The sequence below is a fragment of the Poecile atricapillus genome, chromosome 16 (assembly GCF_030490865.1).
Source record: "Poecile atricapillus isolate bPoeAtr1 chromosome 16, bPoeAtr1.hap1, whole genome shotgun sequence".
In the NCBI taxonomy this organism is placed as follows: Eukaryota; Metazoa; Chordata; class Aves; order Passeriformes; family Paridae; genus Poecile; species Poecile atricapillus.
This window is the reverse complement of record NC_081264.1, coordinates 3,574,712-3,590,459: the sequence shown is the minus strand read 5'-3', so window position 1 is coordinate 3,590,459 and position 15,748 is coordinate 3,574,712. Positions and strand designations below refer to the sequence as shown.

The window sequence follows — 15,748 nt, the reverse complement described above, 5'->3', positions numbered from 1 at the left end:
AGGTACAAGTGAGGTCCCTTCCCACCCAAACCATTTTCTGGTTCTGTCTCAGCACAGGAGCCCTTTACCACAGGTGGTGGAGCTTCATGGCCATGTCGCCTCTCCCTGCAGCCCCATTTCCCTCTCCCTTTGCTCCTCTCTCCTCTGCTTCTATCCCTCCTGCTCCTCTCCCTCCATTCCTTCCCCATCCCTTTCCCATCCCTTTCCCATCCCTTTCCCATCCTTTTCCCATCCTTTTCCCATCCTTTTCCCATTCCCTTTTCCCATCCCTTTTCCCATCCCTTTCCCATCCCTTTCCCATCCCTTTCCCATCCCTTTCCCATCCCTTTCCCATCCCTTTCCCATCCCTTTCCCATCCCTTTCCCATCCTTTTCCCATCCCTTTCCCATCCCTTTCCCATCCCTTTCCCATCCCTTTCCCATCCCTTTTCCCATCCCTTTCCCATCCCTTTCCCATCCCTTTCCCATCCTTTTCCCATCCCTTTCCCATCCCTTTCCCATCCCTTTCCCATCCCTTTCCCCTTCCCTTTCCCATCCCTTTCCCATCCCTTTCCCATCCCTCTCCGCCTCCCGCCGGGACCGCACAGCGCTCGCTACAACGTCGCCACCTGGCGGCCACCGCGGGAGCTGCAGCGCGTCCCCTGGGGACACTGGGGGACACTGGGGGGACACTGGGGGACACTGGAGGACACTGGGGGGACATTGGGGGACACTGGGGGACACTGGGGAGACATTGGGGGACACTGGAGGGACTTTGGGGGACACTGGGGAGACACTGAGGGACATTGGGGACACTGGGGGTACACTGGGGGGACATTGGGGGACACTAGGGGGGCATTGGGAGACACTGGGGGACACTGGGGGGACACGGGAGAACACCACCGGTCACGGTGAGGGGACGCAAAGGGACAAGGGGGGCACAGGAGTGCAGGTTGAGGCAGCTCGGGGCGGTGAAAGCCCCCCTTGGCTGAGCCCCGGGATGTGCGGGGAGGGTGCCCGGGCCGCTTTCTGCCTCGGCTACTTATTGCACGCGTATTTCCCCTGCAATTAGAACATGCTCTTTAATTAATTTTCCTCTTTTATTGCTTCGCCCAAATTATCTCAGCCCCGGCTGAGCCGCTGGAGTGCTCACGGCGGATAACGCTGCTATTTATGGCTTTCCCTGTCCATGCTGAGGCTCGGGAGGCCGGGACAGCCGCATCCTGCTCTCGGTGCAGGGCACAGCCCCGGGACGGGCCGGAGCTCAGGAATTGTCTGTTCCTCATCCCCATCCTCGGGCCAGCCATTCCCCTGCTCTGTTTGGCAGCTGGAAGCTCTTCCCCAAATTCCTGAGCTGGGCAAATCCTCCCGGCCATAACCACGGTGCTAGAACTTTCCAAGGGAAAACGGAGCCGACTCGGGCAAAGCTGCGGCATCAAATCTGTCCAGAATAAGCTGTTACACGTGGAAACCTTCTGAACACCAAGGGGAGGGGGGTAAAACCCTCCCAGAGCTCCTGAGGATGCTGCCAGCAGAAAGGAGCTGAGGGGGAGTGTGGTGGGCAAGGGAAGGATGTCCCTAAAACCTCAAACAATGGGAACTGAGGCGCAGGGATGTGACAGAAGCCAGCTGCGGCAGAGGAGATGAATTTCAGCCACCAACCAACACCAGGGCACGTGGGTCACCCCCACAAATCCCCAATTCGAGCATCAGGGATGGGCTGGCCACCTCTGGCAGCTCCCAACTGCAGCTGCCAGCAGCACAGGAATCTGTATTTCTAACTTTAATATGCTTTCCCCCTTTAAAATAATCATTACCAATAAACAAATACAGTAGCCAGTGTATATAAGCATCAAATTAAGTAGCTACATGCATTTGTTATATTTGATATAGCCTTGTTAACTGGAAATTCCCAGGTTTGGAATATGTATTGATTTCAGTAAACATATATTACTTTACTGTAAGTACCCACAGCCATTGTAGTTAATATACAACAGTTTAATTTAAAATGCATTAGTTTAATAAAAATGCATAAAACAGAAGGGAATTGCATTAGCTTCAATAAAAAAAAAAATTCAATTTCATAAATATTATCCAGTGTTAAAATGCATTGATTTCCTGGGAAAATGTATTGGTCAGACGTAATTTACATTGGTTTGGATGGGAACGTCCCGGAGTGTATACATATGTATTAGTTTAGTCAAATGTGTCTGATCACAGAAAAAAAAAAAATAGTGGAGGGAGCAAAGGATATTCATAAGGAACGGGCACGGGGCGGGCTCTGGAGCATCCTGACCCTCTGAGGTGGCTGTGCCTGGGGCTGGACACTCCCAGATGAGCTCCGTGGATGCTCGGGCTCGGGGTTTCGGGGATGCTGCCGGGATCCCCGGGACACGGAGCCCTTATCGGCCCCGGGCAGGGCTGGGCTGGGGCCGAGCCTCAGGCAGAGCAGGCGCCCGGCACAGAGCAGGGGTTAATCAAATCCTTTTGACTCCATTTTTTATCGAGCTCATGAGGGGCCGGCCTATTAATTAGAAAGGCTTTTTTCATGTAAAACACAGGCTCCTTCGCAGATAAGAAGGGACGATGCTTGATTTTGCCGTGGCGCAGATCCGTGTGTTATTCCTTGACATCCATTCACAGGCTGCAGCCACTTCCCACAGCTCTTTTGTTCGCTCCAGGGCTCCAGAGGCAGGTTTGTGCATACAGCCGTATTTAAAACACTCGGGTTTTCCCGGGGGCCGACAAGCCCCCCAATATCCACAGGAGGAGAAGGATGTGATGTGCCTGGAGGCGCTTCCATCTGCAGGCTGGAGCGGGGTCCTCGGGGGAGAGCGGGATCTGGCCCCTGCAGCACAGAGGATTTCGGCTGATAGCAAGGAGTGAGCAGTGGAGCAGATGCCACGTCCTACAAATCACAAGAGAAGCCTTGGCAGCCATCTGCATCCCATTCCCATCCCGGATTTCTGTGCCACATCTGCACCCCATTCCCATCCCGGATTTCTGTGCCACATCTGCACCCCATTCCCATCCCGGATTTCTGTGCCACATCTGCACCCCATTCCCATCCCGGATTTCTGTTCCACATCTGCACCCCATTCCCATCCCGGATTCTGTTCCACATCTGCACCCCATTCCCATCCCGGATTTCTGTGCCACATCTGCACCCCATTCCCATCCCGGATTTCTGTTCCACATCTGCACCCCATTCCCATCCCGGATTTCTGTGCCACCGCCGACCCTTCAAAGCCCGCAGCCACCGCCTCATCACAACACCGGGGAGAGACCCTGGTTTCTTCCAGGCTGGGCAGGCAAAAAACGGTTGTTCCTGAAAAAATGACATTGTGGGAGATCTGCAGAGCTCCAGGGTTTCCTCCTGAGCCTCCCGCCGTGCCCCAGCACGGACACGGAGCCGGGGACAGGGACAGGCGGAGCCCGGGTGGCGCCGGTGGCTCCACGGCCGCCCAGCCCTGTGAAACCACCACACATCACTTCCCTGATGCTTATGGATTTTTCTTTAATGCCACAAATTAAGGTAATTGGGCTCGGCTGGCCGATGAATCCGGCTGAACTTGGCAGGACGAGGGACAGTCCGTGCCGAGATTGATCCCCCTCATCCCCGGCTGTGCCCGGGGCTGGTCCTGGCCCCAGCTCTGCCCCCGCGGCTCTTTCTCCTTCCCTTTTGCTCACACAGACCCCAAAACACATCCTGAAATCCCTTCCCTGAGCTGCAGCTCCGTCCAGACGGGATGGTCATTCTCGGATCAGGAGTTTTTCTCCTCCACAAGCACTTTTCCCTTCACACTTCCCTGCTGCCCACCGAAACCCTCCCAGTAATGCCATCCTCGCTGGCGGCCAGTGCCAGGGATTAAACACGATATTTGTGACCTCCGGGAGAACAAGGGCAGCGTCTGGGCAGAGCCCGCAGTTCCAGGGGTCTGGTTTCACAATTCCTTTTGTTCCCAGCCCTGTCCCAGCCCTCCCCGCTCGCCCACCACCCTTCTCGGCATGCGGAGGGGACAATGCCGGGCAGCGAGGCCACCGGCTCATGGCCATGCCAGGCACCGCAGAGCTCGGGGGGCTGATGGGCATCCTTGGGCTGGCAGCAAGCCCGTGAATCCCCCTCCAGTCTCATCCCGGGCAAGGCGAGAGGGACATAAAACGAACAGGCTGACCAAAGGGAACCACCGAACAGCAGCCACAAGTCCTGCTCCACAAGGGCAGCGGACATGGAACAGGTTTCGTGGGATTGCTGCCCGCCTGCCCGTGGGTTCCTTGGCTCCTGCTGCAGGAATGCAGAACCAGAGAGTCCGGGAACCATCACTGCAGGATGTGTTCCTGGTACAGAGCCCGGAATGGGGAGAGTTAAATGTGTGTGTCCCACCGGGAGCAAATGTTTGGCTTAACTGGGTGACAGGTGCCTCAGTGGGGGTGACACATGAGAGAGGAGCTCTTGGTGCGTGCCCGGCTCTGTGGGAGCTCTGTGGGAGCTCCGGCCCCGGCAGCCTCGGGGATGGGGCTGGATGTTCCCCTCTCTGCTCAGGCCGGGTCACCAGGCAGCTGCTCCTGCTCCTGGAGCATCCCAAAGGAAGCGACCCAAGGGCAGGGAGGCTCCTCTGCCTCTCCCGCAGCCGAGCGGCTCCCGGCTTTGCCATGCCAGCGCTGCGATGGGGCACCAAGGCTCGCAAAGACGCCTGGAAACACCGAGAAAAAGCATCCCTGTCCCAAAACTTGGGGGATTCCATCCGGGGGGGAGGGTCCCTTGGGGCCAACCCCTCCCTGCGTGTGCCAGCGGAGGGGACAAGCCCGGCGCCAGCCCGAGTGACAAAGGCAGGTGGGATTGTCCCTGTGCAGTCCCGGGACAGCATCCCCGGGGTGGGAGCCGGGGGCCGCCCGGTTTCGTTAACCTTGAAACCCTGCCGGGCTCACATGTCACGTCAGCCGCTGACAACAACAATCTGCTATTCCAGATTAGAGAGAGAGAGAGGGACAGAGAAAGGCACAGACAACAGGGTTGGGGGAGGCCAAATTACCTATTACAGCCAAAAGTGGGCATGGGGCTATTTTTAACCCCGAGGGGGGTGTATTTATTGTTCCAGGCAGGGGGAGTGAGGGAGTGCCTCTGGGACACCCCTCGCAGTGACATCGGCGGCTGAGCCAAGCCATGGTGAGTACTGAGAGCCCAAAGAGACAAAATCCGTTCAATTTTTTTTACCAGAATCTCTTAAGGGAGCAAAGGAGCTAAGAGAGAGTTGAGGGCCAAGGGTCTTGTCTGCCTTGGAGAGGGGGTGAGAAAATTTGGGAGCATCTGGCTGGATCAGCAGCATCTCACAGGGAACAGAGAGGTGTCTCCCATGCCAGCAGAGCTTTCAAATGAGGATAGATGATTTTAGGGTCCAAATGCCATTTTTCTCTTTTCTCTTCCTTCATGCAGTGAGAGGAAGGACCATTTTGTGCCCCCCAAAATCTTCCTCCTGACAGACCCCCGTGAGAGGAAACGGCTGCAGGAGCAGAATGGGGGATAATGGGCTGGGCGGGACAGTGAGGGGCTCTTCAGTCCTCTTCAAAACACACATTGACCCATTTCTGGTTCATGCCTCAGTGCAGGAGGAGGCAGATTTTTAATTAAGCCTCATTTTAATGTCTGCACAGCAGGGTAAAGAAGCACCGACCGACCACAACCCTCATTTGCAACCTCAGCACTGCTCCCAAAGCCAGGAGGGCTCCAATGGGAATATCTCACCCCACTGCTGACCCTTTTACCTGCCAGTGGGAGAAGTGATTTGACTCCTCATCTTTCCTTAGAGCTCTTTGGCTAAATTCACCAGGAGCTGAGATTTAAGCAGGAATCTTAGAGCCCCTCAGTATCCCAGAGCTGCAGGGAGAAACTACCAAGCCCCCAGGGAAGAGAGCACCAGCCCAGAGCTCCCATAAAGGAGTCACAACCAAGAATAGGGCACTTCCATGTTTTTATTTCACCCCATAAAAAGCCAGCGAGCTAATGGTACATACTTGGACTCCTGCAGGCACCCAAGAAAGCCAAGAAGAGGGTTGAAGGTGCTAATTCCAATGTCTTCTCCATGTTTGAGCAGGCCCAGATCCAGGAATTCAAAGAGGTAGGTGGGTTTGGTGGAAAGGACCGAGGGTCCTTGATGCGATGTGACCTTCATCTCCTTCCTTGGTGCTCTCAAGTGACAGCTGGCTCACACCAGGAGGCAGCAGGCTCAGTTTTGGGTAGTTTTATTTTAAAAGTGAGAATAACTCAGTGACACCATTAAATCCAAGTTGCCCCCAAGCTCCCGAGGAGCCGGCATCCCGCAGAGGATCTGGCAGCATCCAAGGGAGCTGGAGCACATCTCCCAGCTCACTCCCATCTGCCTTGCCAGGAGCTCTGACCCCCAGCACAGGTCCTGTGCAGATCCCAGTGCCAGGGATAACTGGAGGAGCTGATGGCTCAGGCTGGGCTCTCTCCTGAGAGGGCTTTGGCCAAGGAAAGGGTCTGTACAGCACTGGGGTTTGAGTTGCCCCAGGGTGCAGGACTGTGTGGGGTTAGGGTGAGTGAGGCCCACAGAGCCCGTCCTGGGAGGTTTCAAAATGCCCTTATCCCATCCAAGCTGAAGGGAGAAGAAGGAAGGTACTAAAGCCTTTGCAAAGGGTGACAATTCTCCTTTTCTCTGTGCTCCCTGCCCTGCTCCTGCGCTTCCAGGCATTCACCATCATGGATCAGAACCGGGACGGCTTCATCGACAAGGCGGATCTGAGAGACACCTTTGCTGCCCTCGGTGAGCCCAGCTCCAGCAGCCTCCCCTCCCCAACAGCTCTGCCAACATTAGACCTGTTAATTGAGAGACAAGGGTGGGTGGGGCATTTCACCAAGCCTCTGTCATCCACCGGATCTCCCATTTTGCCAAAAAACTCCTGATCCAAACCCAAGCCCGTCAGCCTGGGAGTTCCCTCAGGGGTGACCCAGAGCAGCGCTGGTTTATCCTGGTGCCACTGGAGCCAGCTCCTGGATTACACAGCCAAACACTCCCTGTCTTCTCCGTGCTTGGAAGCACCTGGCTATGCCCATCCCACGGCATCCCAGGGCCTGTGGGCTTTAGGGGGATTTAAGGGATTTGTGGGAGGCTGTGACAATGCAAGCTTGGCTCTGCCATCAGAGGTCAGCGTGAATCAGCAATGCAGTTCCAAGGACAACCCAGCCTGGGGAAAAAGGATGTGAGCGATCAATCCCGTTTGCTTTTGGTGCTGGGGGACAGGGTGAACCCCAGTGCTGGCGGTCTTGACCCAAAACACCTTCCAAGGAGGGCTAAAAGAGGCTGATCCGTGGGGCAGCGAGGGAGGGAAGCAGCACGGCTCAGTCCTTTGCATCTTTCTTTTCCGTGATCCTGGAGCCTGAGAAGCCAGAGCTGGAGATGATTCCCTCAGCCCACTCCCGCTGCCTCCATTCCATGTCAGAGGTGGCTCCCCAGGGATGTGCTATTTGCCTCCAGTGGGGGAAAATCCCCCAGGGAAGGGTTCTGTGGCGTGTATTTTTAGCCCCCAACACTCAGAGCAGGGCACGGATCCATGACTGACCCACAGCTGCTCCCCCCAGGGCGCCTGAATGTGAAGAACGAGGAGATCGATGAGATGATAAAGGAGGCACCCGGCCCCATCAACTTCACCGTGTTCCTCACCATGTTCGGGGAGAAGCTCAAGGGTGAGAGGGCACCTGGGGAGCTGGGAGTGGTCAGAGGTGATCAGTGGCATTCCCGTGCCCCAAAACTCCTGCTGATTTGCAGTACCAACCATCCCTAGGTCCAGAGATGCAGATCTTATCCCATGTCTCCCCAGATTGTTGGGGGGTGTGAGATGGTCTCCGTGCCTCAGTTTCCCCAGCCATTTACAAAACCCAAATGGCTGTGCTGCTGCTGCTGCTGGCCCATAGGATGAGGGGACAGTTCTTGCAGCACCTCTGAGCCCGCTGACACCAGCGGTGCCAACAGTGCCCCACCCCTGGCTACAGCCAGACTTTGACCCCCCAGCCCATCTGGCTGCACCCTGAATCATGCACTAAACCCAAGGAATGCAGCCTCCTGCAGATCTCCAAGAGGCTGCAGGGCCCCAAGGGCTGTGCCTGGAGCTCTATAAATACGCTCCAAAGATTAGATAAATGCCGGATGCCGGAGCGGTGGCGACACCGCCTGCTCTGTGCTCACACCACGACCCCACGCCTGCTCCTCTACGTGCCACCAACTTCAAGTCTCCAGCTGCAGGGTCAGCATTCCTGCAGGGACCCCACTTTCCAGTCTGCCCCCCGTTTTCCCCCAAGGCTGGGAGAAGCAGGAGGCTGCAGTTGGCTTCCTACTTCACCATCCCCAACCGCCATGGCTTTGTTACCCACAGGTGCCGACCCAGAGGAGACAATCCTGAATGCATTCAAGGTGTTTGATCCAGAGGGGAAAGGCCTGAAATCTGCCTAGTGAGTGCAGGGGTACCTGGGGCAGGGAGTGATGGGGGTGTCCCCATCAGAACCTCCCCAGTGCTCACCGTGCTCTCTCGTTTGCAGCATCAAAGAAATGCTGATGACGCAGGGGGAGAGATTTTCCCAGGAAGAGGTATGATCCCCTTCCCACCCTCTGCCAGCCTCCCTCCATCCCAACAGACCCCATCCCTCCTCCCAGCCATGGTCCCAAGCCCCTCCCGTGCCACCTTTTCTCCCTGGCTGTTCCCCGGCAGATCGATCAGATGTTCGCTGCCTTCCCTCCGGACATGTCTGGCAACCTGGATTACAAGAACCTGGTCCATGTCATTACTCACGGTGAAGAGAAGGACTAGCCCAGGCTCAGGGCTGGGGCTGGCACTGCAAGATCACCTCTCCCTAGGTCACACAGGGGTTCCCTTTCCTCTTCCCCTGGAGAGGCACGTGCCTGGGAATTTGGCACGGGAATGGCATTCACATTAAATGGCCTTTTGGCAAGAGGAAATCCAGCTGCTGGTGTGAGCAGTGCTTGGGTTTGTGTGGGGTGCCTGTGCCCCGTGGGAGCCCCCAGATCCTTCCAGACCCCACTGGCCCCGGCACCCCAGACCTACTGCACATCACCCTCACTTTTCCTCGAGTCCCTCTGCCTCCCACTCCCAGCCCCAAACCAGCCTGTTCCACACTGGGCTGTGCCCATCCCGCCTCATCCCACAGCCCAGCACTGAGCTCGGATTTACTTCAGGCAGCAGAGAGTTGTGAGCTTCTGCCAGCTTGGCAGGGAACACCCTGTGAGCTCATCCTCTGCATCCCACGAGCCAGGCACGGTGCAGGGTCAGGACCGTGGTCCCCATCTCCAGCCATGGGGACAGGGATGTCACCCCATGGTAGAGCTGCTGATCCCACCCTGGCTGCGGGTGCTTTGTCAGCAGTGGGTGGAGCCATGCCAAAATATCACCTGGTGAGGTTCTGAAGCCTGTGAAAGGTGTTGGGCTCCTCCCAGAGAAGGAAGATGGAATGATGCTCAAGAATGAAACTGCTTCTTTAATTTGTCCCTGTCCCTGGTGGGCTTTTTGAAGGTGATGTGAGTCTCCTCCTCCTCTTGCCCGGGCTGGGCGGCCTGGCCAGCTCCTCCTCCTTCTTCTGGATAGCGAGCTGACGCAGCTGATCCCAGCTCAGCGGCTCTTCCTCTGCCCAAGAGAATGGCCATCCCATAATACACAGTTTTACAGGTCTCACAGCCCTGCTGGGGCAGGGCAGGCTGGAGGGGATGCACTGGGAAGGACATGTGGCAGCATGGCCAGGCAGCCACGGGGGACTGGGGAGCAATCCCATCTCCCCACTCCCTGCTCACCAGTTTTGGGGTCAGCGGTCTCCAGGTCTGGGGGGGGCGGGCAGAGCTTGGCCCGGTCCATGACCCAGAGGAGGCTGGAGGCTCCCTGGAGGGGGCTGATGAAGGACTGGGAGCGCTGGGCGCGGTCGATGGACGTGTAGCGCAGCAGGGACTCCCTCATCAGGAACTCCTTGACCTTGTCCTCCACGGGACCTGGGTGGGAAGGAGCAGAGTCCCGCAGTGTCCCTGCACCAGGACCCTGCACAAACCCACCCCTGGCTGCCTGCAGAGCAGGGCATCCACTGCTTTCCATCATTTGGGTCAGGGGCCAGGGCTGGGTCGTGGAATCACAGAATCACAGGGTCACTAATGTTGGAAAACACCTCGAAAATCACCAAGCCCAGCCTCATACTGAATATCCCCTGCCTCTTAAAGCATACCACAAAGTGCCACATCTGCTTTATTTTTTGAACACTTCAAGGGTGGTGACTCTACAGCTTCCCTGGCGAGCCTATTCCGATTCTTGACCACTATATCAGTGAAGAAATTTTTCCTGATGTCCAACCCAAACCTCCCCTAGTGCAATCCCCCTTGGCCTCTCACTGACTGCCTGGGAGAAGAGGTTGACCCCCACCTCACTTCAACACCCAGAGCCACAATGAGGGTTTGGGGATCCACTGGGATGTTTATACATCCAAATCAGCTCCCAGATTTGCTGGGAATTTGGTGCTGCAAATTCACTTTGGGGCACACATGGCTGATGGGATGGGGACAACAAAAGCTCAATTAAAACACAGCGTGAGTGGGTGGTGGACAGGAGTTCCCAAGGCACGTGGGATGGGAAGATGGGCAGCCCTGACCTACCAAAAACTGGCACCAAGCTCTCCCCAAGAGGCTTCAATATCTTTGTAGTGTCGCAGTCCATGTCCTTCAAGAGGGTCTCCATACGAGACTGGATGTGTGCCAGGAGTTTGCTGCTCTCCTTGCACTTGTTCTCATACTTGTTGGCTTCCTCGGTGGTCTCTGTTATTTTTGCCTGTCAGCAAAGGTTTTGCCAGGTGTCACACCAGCCCCTCGCTGGCCCCACCACCCCAGTGCTGCCAATCTGGAGACAGAATCATGGGATCCCAGGATGGGTCAGGTTGGAAGGGACCACAGTGGGTGGTCTGGTCCAACTTCTGCTCAAGCAGGGTCATCTCAGAGCACAGGACACAGGATTGTGTCCAGACAGTTCTTGAATATCTTGAATATCCCCAGCTGCCCATGCTGGAGCAGGGCTCACAGCCACCCTCTCACCATGCACTGGGAGCTGCCAAGACCTTTGCAGGGCCCTTTTCTGCCCACACCTCTCCAGCCACCGGCCAGAGCAGGACCAGAGCCCCTGGGATGAGTGCCGGGACAGGCAGGGATATGCTGCCTTTCCAGAGGGAATTCGAGGGAATTCAATACCTCCAGCTCCTGCAGGACTTGAGTCCGAGTTGTCTCAGCTTGTTCCCGCTCCGTTGTGATGGCCATCATGTCATCCTGTGGAAACACCAGCACGTGTGGTGGGGACTGATGGAATCCTGCCCCACCCGGAATGGATGGGATGGAATCCTGCCTGAGCAGCCAGACGGAGTCTGGGGACAGCCCTGGGAGCAGGGACAGCTCCAGGTCAGGAGGGCAGGGGATGGATAACCCCGCTTCCCACTCCAGGCAGCCCCACAGGGTTCGAGGGATCTCCTGGCTCCCCGGGACACTGCAGTATTTTTGCTGGGTACACGGTGGCAGCATTGAGACACGTTTAGCTCTGAGAACGCAGCCGAGTTGCAGTTTTGGCTACTCCTTTGCATCCCCCTAATCCCATCTGTGTGGCTGGAGCCAGGCTCTGGTGGGGACAGTGATGCCGGACACTCGGGAGAGGACAAACCCACCCTGACCCCAAATCACTGCCTGGAAAGGGCAGACGTGAAGAGCCAGGAACAGACCTGGATCGCCTGGATCCTCTGCTTGAGACCCTCATTCCTGACGTTCAGCCTAATGGCATAGCCAAAGAGGATGAAGAATCTCCTGTCCTTTTCAATGAAGTCCTCCAAGAAATCATCGATGTCTCCATCCGACAGCTCCAGCAGACGCTTGTAGGCCACCTCATAGCTCTCCTTTTGGCTCTGTTTGGCCCTCTCAGCTGCCTCAAAGGCTGAGGAAGAGACAGAGAGCCGTGGCTGCCCTTTGCAGAGCCTTCCCCGCAGTGCTGTGGGGTTTGCTGCAGTGCTGGGGCAGGAGGGAGCAGTGCTGGAGGGGCTGAGGGTGCCCCTTTCACCAGGAAACAAAGCAGGGATGTCATGGGAATAGAGCAAACACCATGGGATCCCCTACCAGGAGGACAGAATGATTAGATTGGATGTCAGGAAGAAATCCTTCCCTGTGAGGGAGGTGAGGCCCTGGCACAGGGTGCCCAGAGCAGCTGTGGCTCCCTCACCTCTGGAAGTGTCCAAAGCCAGGTGGGACAGGGTTTGGAGCCACCTGGGCTGGTGGAAGGTGTCCCTGCCCATGGAGGGGGTGGAATGGGATGATTTTTAAGATTCCTTTCCAACCCAACCCATTCTGTGGTTCTGAGATAAAAGGAGCCATGGTTGCACACAGGAGCAGCTCCCTGTCCCCAGGGCACCCCAAGACAACTCAGTCTCACTCAGTTACCATGGTTCAGCCTTTTTGCTTGTGGGGTGAAGGTGGGGCAGGGATCCTGCCTTTGGGGTGCAATTCTATAAACCACCATGAGCAGCCCACACCATCAGCTCTGTGGACTTGGAGTCTGTGGTCCCAGTAAAACAAATTCTCCTCTGATACCTTCTCTCTGCTTGGCCTGTTCCTTCAGTTCAGAGTGATCTGTACATTTGCTGAGGAAGAAGTTTTTCAGCCTGGTCTCCTTGTGAAGGGCACACTTCCTCTCCAGCAGCCTGATGTTGTACTGGATGGTTTCTCTGTAGCGCACGTCCCGAATGTCTGAGATCCGCCCCAGATCCTCCATCCTGCACACAGACAGCAACACTCTCACCTTGTGGGTGTATAAGGCTCTGTGTTCCTGGCCACTGCCAGGAGTTCCAGGCCTGGCAAAGCCCCTGTGATGCTGTGCCCATTCCCAGCTCTCATCTGGATGGAGTGGAGTTAGTCCAGAGGGAATTCCCAGCCACCAACACAACTTTTGGTGGGGTTTTGTACTAGGGCTCAGTACCCAGCTCAGGTGGGACTCAGAAAAAAGAATCCCTCCATGGGGCAGTTCATCCCATCCAAAGAAACATCTGGAATAGCTGGAATAAAACACCCTGGAGGTACCAGTCTCCCCACACTGACCATGATGAGAGCAGTGAATCCTCTCTCTGAAGGCTCAGTCAACTTGAACACTCATCGCTGGCATCAGCCATCAGCCCCAGGTTTTGCCCAGAGGGGTGACAAGGCCACCTACCACTGCTCATAATCCTCAGTGGCTTGCTCGATAGCATCGTTCAGCAATTTGTTCTGCCGAACCAGCCTTCTTTCCAGCTTCCAGTAGGAGTTGTCATAGATGGCTTTCTGGATTTGCAGGCTCACCATCTCCTCTCGGAGCCTGTTGTTCCGGGTCATGATGTTGTTGTAACGCACGGTGACCTGGCGAGAGCAAAGCTGGAATTGGTGGGGGACTGGGGGGTTCAGGTTGAGCTTAAAGACCTTGATCAGGGCAGGGTCCAACACAGCCCAAGAGATTTGAAGAGATTTCAAAAGAGATTTGAAGCTGGCCCTGCACTGTCCTCCTCCCCAAGAGAGCAAAGGCAGCAGAAGACCAGGTCAATCACAACAGAGACCTGGAGCTGGCTTTGTCCAAGGCGAGGTGGCTCCAGGCAGCCCAGTTTGATCACAAAGCAGGTGCAGACCTTCAGGCCTCTTGGCACAGCTCAAGTGCTGCATTTGGGTCACCAAGCCTGAAGGAGCCTTTGAGATATTCTGGGAATGATCAGGCCAGGGGAACAAGCCAGGTGCTTCATGCAGCTTGTGTCAACCAAATGCATTTGTACCATTGTCCTTTGTTCTGACCAGAAAGGTCCCAGGCCCCTTTGTGACCCCACACACGTTCTCCAGAAGTCTCCAAAATGTTTCCTTACATGATTTAGATGCATCTCCAGTAATTCAATCTTCTTCTGCAGATGTTTGTGACTCTTTGCTTCCAACTCTCTCCAGGTTGTGTCTCTTTGCTTCACTATCTTTTTTTCCAGCTCTACAACCTGCACACACACACAGGGGAAAAAAACCCAGGAAGTGTAATCTCCACCCCGACATTCTGGACTTTTGTCAGGACACAGAGCCAGAGAAAATCCCCTCTGTTGACCTGAACTACAGCAACCATGTCATTAATGAGCTCTCAGTTATAGGAGCAGCTTTAATCCCAAAGGATCCCATCTTGCACACGCAGAAATATAAACTGTAACTGGGAATGTTGGTGGTTTTTTTTGTGTCAGCTGTTTTGGGAGGGAACTCCAGCAGGTGCTGAACACGGCACAGCAGCACTTTGTGGAGGGGAATGGCAAGGAAGATGGGGCTTTGGCAGAGGTGTTGTGCTGGCCAGGCAGGGATCTGTGCAGTCCTCCCCAGGAATGAGCAGAGGAAAACTTCAGCCAGAAGTGGGGAGTTTCCAGAGGAGATAAATCCATGGAAGAGTGAAGCAGTTGGAGAACAGTGAAGCAGGGGGCAGGTGGGGGAGGGATGACTCAGATGAGTCAGAGTTATCATCCCTGACAGAAAGCTAACCCTGTTGGGAGAGCTCTGCAGCACCTCCAGCAATGGCAAACCGTCCAAGCATGTTTCCCTGGCATCCAGCTTGGGCAGCTGGCTCTGAGAACAATGCTGAAGGGAGCTGTCACTTCCATAGCCCGCATCTCCCTTGGCTTCCCACCCTGCTCCTGCCCAAATCCAACCAGGATGCCCTCAGGAGAAGGGACGGGACATCCCTCAGATGGTGCTCTTCCTGTATTTGCCACATCTCAGACAGCCCTGTTCCAGTTTTACCTCCCTTTCAGGAGAATAAAAGAAGTGAAGGGAGAAGGAGAGGGATGTTTGTGGCCCCAGGGCTGGTGTGTGCCACCACACAGGGGTGCAGGGACCGGTGGGACAAGGTTGAGAGTCCAACCTCACTTTTCCAGTCAGTGCTGCTGACTTGAACGGGAGCCTGGTTCTCTCCATTTGTCATTGTCATGTGTCACTTGCCAGGAGGAATATTCCAAGGCCTGAATTAAATGTGTTTTACACTGAGGAGTTTCAGCCACAGGTCCCACTCTGTGACTCTCAGGCAGGGAACACTCTGGATGCTCTCACCTGCTTGGCCAGGTCACTTAGCAGGGCTTTTCTTTCTTTGATCAGGACATCATTCTGCGTTCTGATCTGCAAAAGGCTTCGGAGCTTCATTCGATTTCTGTTGTCCCGCAACAAGTTACTCGGGGAATAGATCTGGCTCAGCGTTAATGTCACATGTCTGTGTTCTTGCTTCAGATCATCTATTGCTTTTCTGTGGAAACAGAACGACAAATGACATTTAGCACATCCCATCTGCCAGGGCAGGTCCTTACCCCTCCCCATCTCTGCACTGTGGTCCCCAGATCTCTTTATAAATAAGAGGGAGCAATGTTTTTACATGGGCAGATGTGATAGGACAAGAAGGAGTGGTTTTAAATTAAAAGAAGAGAGATCAGAGGTTAAGAAGAAATTCTCTACTCAGAGAGTGGAGAGGCCCTGGCACAGGGTGCCAAGAGCAGCTGTGGCTGCCCCTGGATCCCTGGAAGTGTCCAAGGCCAGGCTGGACATTGGGGCTTGGAGCAACCTGGGACAGTGGAAGGTGTCCCTGCCTGTGGGATTCTATAAATCTGTGACTTCAGCATGGAGGAGCTTCCCAAGCCTCAGGCAGCAGAGCTGTACTCACTCCTGAGCCTGCATTTGCCGCCAGATATCAGCATCGAAGAATTTCCTCTTGTA

At 55.4% G+C, this 15,748-nt stretch overlaps 2 protein-coding genes across 2 annotated transcripts; one reads left to right on the top strand and one right to left on the bottom strand.

Annotated features, from left to right (window-relative positions):
- The first annotated feature begins 5,075 nt into the window (after window positions 1-5,075).
- MYL2 (myosin light chain 2) lies at window positions 5,076-8,951 on the top strand. Its single transcript, XM_058851824.1, has 7 exons — window positions 5,076-5,145; window positions 6,005-6,094; window positions 6,685-6,760; window positions 7,576-7,680; window positions 8,367-8,442; window positions 8,530-8,578; window positions 8,700-8,951. The coding sequence occupies exons 1-7, from the start codon at window positions 5,143-5,145 to the stop codon at window positions 8,796-8,798; spliced, it is 498 nt and encodes a 165-aa protein (XP_058707807.1). The 5' UTR covers window positions 5,076-5,142; the 3' UTR covers window positions 8,799-8,951.
- Window positions 8,952-9,101: 150 nt separating this feature from the next.
- On the bottom strand, window positions 9,102-15,426 carry CCDC63 (coiled-coil domain containing 63). The gene is made up of 7 exons (XM_058851769.1): window positions 15,071-15,426; window positions 13,218-13,570; window positions 12,599-13,128; window positions 11,716-11,948; window positions 11,222-11,296; window positions 10,416-10,808; window positions 9,102-10,124 (listed from the first exon to the last, which is right to left on the bottom strand). Exons 1-7 carry the CDS (start codon window positions 15,353-15,355, stop codon window positions 9,675-9,677), a joined length of 2,319 nt encoding a protein of 772 aa, XP_058707752.1. The 5' UTR covers window positions 15,356-15,426; the 3' UTR covers window positions 9,102-9,674.
- Between the last annotated feature and the right edge of the window lie 322 nt (window positions 15,427-15,748).

What these genes read in the sequence shown, in the direction of transcription:
- MYL2 (XM_058851824.1), top strand. An exon ending in AGACACCTTTGCTGCCCTCG is followed by an intron (nt 6,761 to 7,575) that starts GTGAGCCCAGCT and finishes TGCTCCCCCCAG; the next exon opens with GGCGCCTGAATGTGAAGAAC. An exon ending in GTTCGGGGAGAAGCTCAAGG is followed by an intron (nt 7,681 to 8,366) that starts GTGAGAGGGCAC and finishes TGTTACCCACAG; the next exon opens with GTGCCGACCCAGAGGAGACA.
- CCDC63 (XM_058851769.1), bottom strand. Translation starts at nt 15,355, where the DNA reads ATGGGGAGGGGTAAGGACCTGCCCTGGCAGATGGGATGTGCTAAATGT. An exon ending in GCCACTGAGGATTATGAGCA is followed by an intron (nt 13,129 to 13,217) that starts GTGGTAGGTGGC and finishes CTGAGCCTTCAG; the next exon opens with AGAGAGGATTCACTGCTCTC. An exon ending in CTCATTGTGGCTCTGGGTGT is followed by an intron (nt 10,125 to 10,415) that starts TGAAGTGAGGTG and finishes ACCCTGTGATTC; the next exon opens with TGTGATTCCACGACCCAGCC.